Source organism: Tinamus guttatus, unplaced genomic scaffold (genome assembly GCF_059628265.1).
Source record: "Tinamus guttatus ecotype Peru unplaced genomic scaffold, ASM5962826v1 Tinamus_guttatus_pri_ptg000710l, whole genome shotgun sequence".
Classification (NCBI taxonomy): Eukaryota; Metazoa; Chordata; class Aves; order Tinamiformes; family Tinamidae; genus Tinamus; species Tinamus guttatus.
The window spans coordinates 3488820-3494733 of record NW_028289244.1 but is presented as its reverse complement, the minus strand read 5'-3'; the positions used below and the strand labels follow the sequence as shown (position 1 = coordinate 3494733).

Below are 5914 nucleotides of genomic sequence, written 5' to 3'. Positions count from 1 at the left end.
GGAGGAACATTAAGTGCATGTTCACATTGGGCAGTTCAAGCTGGGGGGAATTTGCAGGGTATCAAGGAGGCCCTTATTAGCCTCACTTGAAAAAGAAATTCTAACTCCATGATGGGGTTGGGGGTACCGTAGATTTCATAGTTTCCTGAGCAGAGCCAGGGCCTAGGTAGGTCAACTGTGTCACTGGCTCAGCTGGAGATACATTTATTGGTGCTAAGGTGACCAGAAACTTATGGATTGGGAGAGTAAAATGGCAATATTGGTAATCTATTGCTATTTATCTTTAAGACTGTTGGAAGTGGTCTAGCACTGTGTCTTCGGGAGTGTAGTCCTTTTTCTGCAAAACTAAATAGCAAAAATTGCCTCTCACTTCAGCGGTTAGATACCAGTTACATATAGAGGTTTAGATATCCAAAGGGGCGGTATTTAATTTTAGAGATCCCTTAGATATGTCAGTTTGCAGAGTTGAGAGGGCAATGTTTTCATATTCCTCTTGTGATGCTGAGCATCTGCAGTGGTGAACTAATACCACCAAATCCTTCTGAAAATTCTTGTTGAGCAATCCATAGAAGATGGGGTTGATGCAAGTTGAGATCATAGCCACGAGGTGGCACAGTGTAAATGCTAGATTATGGTTACAGCTCATTAGTGCCTCATAATTCCAGTCAAAAACTACATTGAATATATTGAGAGGCAGCCAGCAAGCTGCGAAGGTCACGACGATTGATATCAACATCACGTTAATCCTTTTGTTTTCACTTAGTCGGCCCACGTTCTCCCTCGTCCTGTCTATTTTACCGTGTCTCTTCCGCAGACATACAAATATCCTGAGATAGCAGATAAAAATAAACCCCAGTGGGAAGCAGTACTGGAAAAGCAGCAGGCTGGTGGTAAAAATCAGCCTTTCCATAACAGATGGCCATGCTTCAATGCAAGCAACTTTGTTCTTGTAGAAGTCATGATGGAAAGATAGATATTTGAAGGGTTCATCAGTTAATTGGTGGAATATTAAAAAAGGAATGGATATCATAACAGAAACCCCCCAGATGAAAAGAATTCCCCAGTAGGCGTGGGAAATACTAGGCTTCCAGCCACGTGGGTTCACAATTAACTGGTACCTCTCAACAGCAATGAGTACAAGCGAGAAAATGGAGACGGTGACGGATATACTTTGTATGAAAGAGCTGATTTTACACATAGCTTCCCCAAATATCCAGTAGTCCATTAAGGTATAGGCAACTGTGACCGGAATGCACATGAGACAGATTAAGACATCTGATAAGGAGAGGTTGGCAATCAAGATATTTGTAACATTTTGAGCTTCTTTCTGTCGCTTTATTATGATAATCAGGCAAAGATTTCCAAAAAGCCCTACTATGGTCACTAAAGTATAAGCTGTAATGAGCACGAATACCGCAGGAAAGGAAAGCTGACATGTATCAAAGTTTAAAAACTGAGAATAGCTGTCGTTTGAGATAGTTTGATTAGACAAAACCTCACTAAGGTCCTGAACGTCTGTATCCATCATGAAGCATCTCTCAAACCATGGACAAAATTTACCTATTTTGTATACCTGGGTGTATCCACCTACTGTCTTTACTATTTGTGAGATATTTTGCTGGGGCTTTTCAAGGCTATGATTAATATGGTTCTATCTTTGCATTTGATCTTTGTATTAGTTTTGCTCAAAGTTTCACAAGTATTTACAGCAATGAAGGATCCTGAAAAGAAAAACAAATGAGAAGTAGTCTTGGACAGTTATCTGTATGGGGGTTGGTGCTACTTTTTTCTGCACTGATAGTGTTACAGAACCGTGGATCTCTTTACAGAGCTGCCTGTGATGTGTGAGAGAGAGCAGGGACAGCTCTGTTTAAAGTTGCATAATGATTATCTTACAAATCTTCTTCTATCAAATGCACATAAATTTAGCTTTCCAAGACAAAATATTTTAAGATTTGTCTCAGCCAAAGATTTAGCAAGGTTTGAGAAATGTTGATGAGACACGTCTATTTTTATTATCAGAAAAATGAAGAATCAGGTTGTTCCATGAAATGGCTCACTGCAAACATCACTTTTTTCCCTCTAAAACTATACGTGATAATGAGATAACATGCCAAATCCCTCTGACTTGATTCAAAAAGATGAGTGCTTGAGCATAAGTGATATACAACACACTTCTATGAATGACATCTCTATGGGACTTTCCTTTTTTGCATCTATGTATGCTGAAGATGGTATGTCCTTATTGCTTAGTTTAATCTGAGAAAAACATAAGCCAAACAGAGATGGCATCTTGGTTATCCAGAAAATGATTTCCCTATCAATAGTAGCTAGAGGTTATATTTCTGGTTTCCCTACGCACTGTTCTTTAAGTTTGACAAATGATGCCCAAAAACTTTACTGTGCTTAAATGCAATGTGTACTTAGAGAGCTAGAATTGCTTTGCCCTTCAGATCTAACTTAAACACGTGTCAAGAAAAAAAATCTGATATTAGTATATTCCTGTTGTTTTAAACTAATATGGGAAGAATCAGCTTCAGCGGAGTATCTTGATCGGTTTGAATTTAGCAGTGGGTTAAAAAAGTTAACCTTAAATCAAAGGCTCAGCAGCCTTCTGGCCAGAAAGAGGCTGTTTCCAACCTGGGAAAGGAGACAGGAGGGGAGGGAAAAAAAAAAAAAGTGAGAGTTACTTTTAAATTTAAAATATGGTTCAATATGTGCTCTATATATGAACTTTTTGAAACATAGTCTTAACTCACCTTAACTCCTTTGGAAGTAGGAGTTATTGGAAAATTAGCTGGAAGAAAGGCAGTTCATCACCCCTAGTAATAAACATCGTAGAGTGAAAGCCCTGAGGAGACATGGGATTGGGATGAAGAAACGAGGGAGAATTAGAGGATGCACAAAGCAGGAGAGGTATCTTGTCAGTAATAGAAATAGTGTGTGTAATCTGTAGAAGCCTTAGCAGCATTTGACTGAAATAATTGCTGTCATTTAATCACCAAGGAATAGAGAATATTCAGTGGCTTGCGCAGGATTAAACAACAAACTCGGGGCTAGACTGAGAGCTGTGATTTTTGGTTAACTGCTTCATTACTGGGCAGAGGTGATGTGGCTGGTGCATGAAGACCAGGCAAACAGACCTTCAGGCAACAGATTTCCTGGAAGACCCTGTAAATTACATTTCCTTAGAGTCCCAGGAGATGCCTGGCTGGATTTACTGATGCAGGATGCACATGTGGGAAGAGCAAGAGGCCGATGAGCGGCAAATGTTGCTCTGATGTTCCTTGCCGACAGTTTGGAGTGTGGAAGAGTCTAAGGTCTGGCTGTGTCATCCCAAGGATGATTTTCCCCTTTGCACTGATCTCTTCACCTGCCTTGCCCAGGTCTGAACGCTCTCCTCTAAGGAGACCAGGATTTAGCACTGCCTTGGAAACAAGACGCTGTCCCCTTTGCTGCCTGTTATGCAAGCAGGAGAAGCTGTGGGGACTCAGGGGACGTGAGGCTGAGCCAGTTTTGTAATATTTTATGCACTACTTGCTGCTCTTGCATATTTATCCATGGCTGCACGACAGGGTTTGGTAGTCAGAGCTGGATGTTCCCTCCTGGGAATTCACTGTGGGTCTCGGGGCTTCTTCAGCAATTTCTACCTCTAAGGAAAGCCCCTTTATTAACCTCCTCATCAGTTCACTCAGCACCTCAGCTTCAGACACACTGATCATCTACATCATCATTCTTTTTTTTTTTCCAGTAAAAAAAAAAAAAACTTTCACTATTCACTCTATTCACTCTGTACTGCAAACTAAAAAGTTTATTCTCTAGTAACATATCCTTCTGAAAGGTAATTTAAACATTTCCTTCGCAATAAAACCAGTACCTTGTTTAAAAATCTGAAGTTTTCATAGCATTAGAAAAAACAGTATACATTAGTATGCAATACAGCATGTTGAAATACATTGTAATTCATGTTGGCATTAAAAATATTTAGGAATTGAGATTCATAAATATTAACGGAATGAGCATCCTTGAGCTGCAACTGCAGCTCATGTTAAAATTGCAGTGAAGTGCTCAATGTGAGAACTACTGTCTCTTACTTTCCATCCCTAATCCATGCATTTTAAGAAGGATTCTCTATTATAAACAGTGAGAGTTTACCACTATAAAAATTATAAGGCAATTTGTTTAGTGCTTTCATTCCTCTAGATGCAGAAATATTACCAAATCATGTAGAAGCAAAAGAAAGTTAAAAGCACAGTCTAAAATCAAATTACTCTTTCCCTGAGTTCTTTCTTACCTGTTCTAAAAATAGGTAGTCCCCATCCCTTAGAAATGACCAAATGTTTTGGTTGAAACATCATCCGTTAATTAAGTTCGAGTAGTGCATAAATTAAATTTGATGAAAGTTTCAATCCAATTTTAAATGTAGGATGTTCAGTATAAAACATCCTTCAAAAGATATATTGCAATAACTTTTTCCTTCAGGTTTACGGATTCTGTGACTTCTTACCTGATTCAAAGTTCAAGTCATATCCGCACTCTGTCCTTAAATTTTCTTTTCCCCTTTTTGAGTTAATTGCAAAGCCAGCAAACACATCTTCTTTGTGTACAAAAGAATCCAAACCAGAGCCATCTGCTGCTCAAGCTATATTTAAACTCTCCTTTCTTCTCTTTCTGAAACAAGCCAGTTTCACAATTTCCAACTGTGACTGAAGCCACCAGGCTGTGGAAGGGCTGCTGAGGAATAAGACAAGCTCTGGAATCCAAGAGGAGGCAAACGGCAGTGAGCGGGGTGGGGAAAGGACCAGTAGTCACGGGGATGGGCTTTCCTTCCCTCCGCCCCGGCAAACACATCAGCTGCCAATTGCATTTGCAGTTATCTTATCTGTTCTGGAGTGCAAATGTTTTCCTAAGAAGCTGGGTTGATTTTATTGATGTAAACATCTGCAGATGGCTTATTGCTTTTTCAACTGAGGGTGATATGAAAATACAGTAAGCTGCTTAGAAAGAGCAAGTGCATCCTATTAAGTGGAATCATTTACTGTTTTGAAATTAAGTTCCTGATTTCCACTATAACTTGGTATTTTAGCATTTACTGCAGAGATATAAAAAACATGGCATATTTTACTAGTAAGTGCTGAAGGTTTATTAGTATTTCTGTTTTTTTCTGAAGGAAGTTTGTGCCTTTTATAATGACTTATTCATAAAAATAAAATATATTTGTCTATTAAGAAACTAGGTGGGGACATTTATGGGACTGGAAAGTGACCGGCCTTTCCTAGGACGTGCTCCCTGGTACACTGGTTTTTAAATTCCTCCATCCCTACCCTTTACTTCCCAGGATCTGTCTCTCATGCTGAACCATCCTGGGACTCTTCCGTATGAGAAACACCGAGGCAATAGGAAAGTAGTTTGAGTGTGTTTGTATGGGGAGACTTGGGAAAAGCAGGTAAGTTAGATAAATGAGGGAGTGATAAATTAGAGTGTGGAAACTTCACACAACAGATTTGAAAGAGCCCTAGTGTCTGTCTTCCTGCTATACCTCGAGTGTCTGGATAAAGCTAACTGTGCAAATATTGTTAACTGTAATGCTGTCCTATTTGTAGAAAATGGCAGTGGAAGGAATCTCTGAGATCCACAAATCCTCCCACTTCTGATACTTATACCCATTCTTGATGTATTTAGCTCCTTTTTAAACATCAGTGGCAATCCTAGATTATGTCTAGTGCCTAATTTACTGTTAGGAAGATTTTCTGAATGCTTCCTCCCTCAATTGCCCTCATTTTAGTTTAAGCCCTTTGCTTTATGCTTGAGCACAGTCAGTGAGGTTTGAAATTTTAACCAAAATGCTTTTAGTAAACCATGTGAATATAGTTTTCTAAAATATTTCTAGCACATGCTGATTTTAACTAGGACA

General features: G+C 39.2%; 1 protein-coding gene across 1 annotated transcript; it reads right to left on the bottom strand.

Moving 5' to 3' along the window:
- Positions 1 to 403: 403 nt before the first annotated feature.
- LOC104570952 (neuropeptide Y receptor type 6) lies at positions 404 to 1528 on the bottom strand. The gene has a single exon (XM_010218008.2). The coding sequence runs from the start codon at positions 1526 to 1528 to the stop codon at positions 404 to 406; it is 1125 nt and encodes a 374-aa protein (XP_010216310.2).
- Positions 1529 to 5914: the final 4386 nt, after the last annotated feature.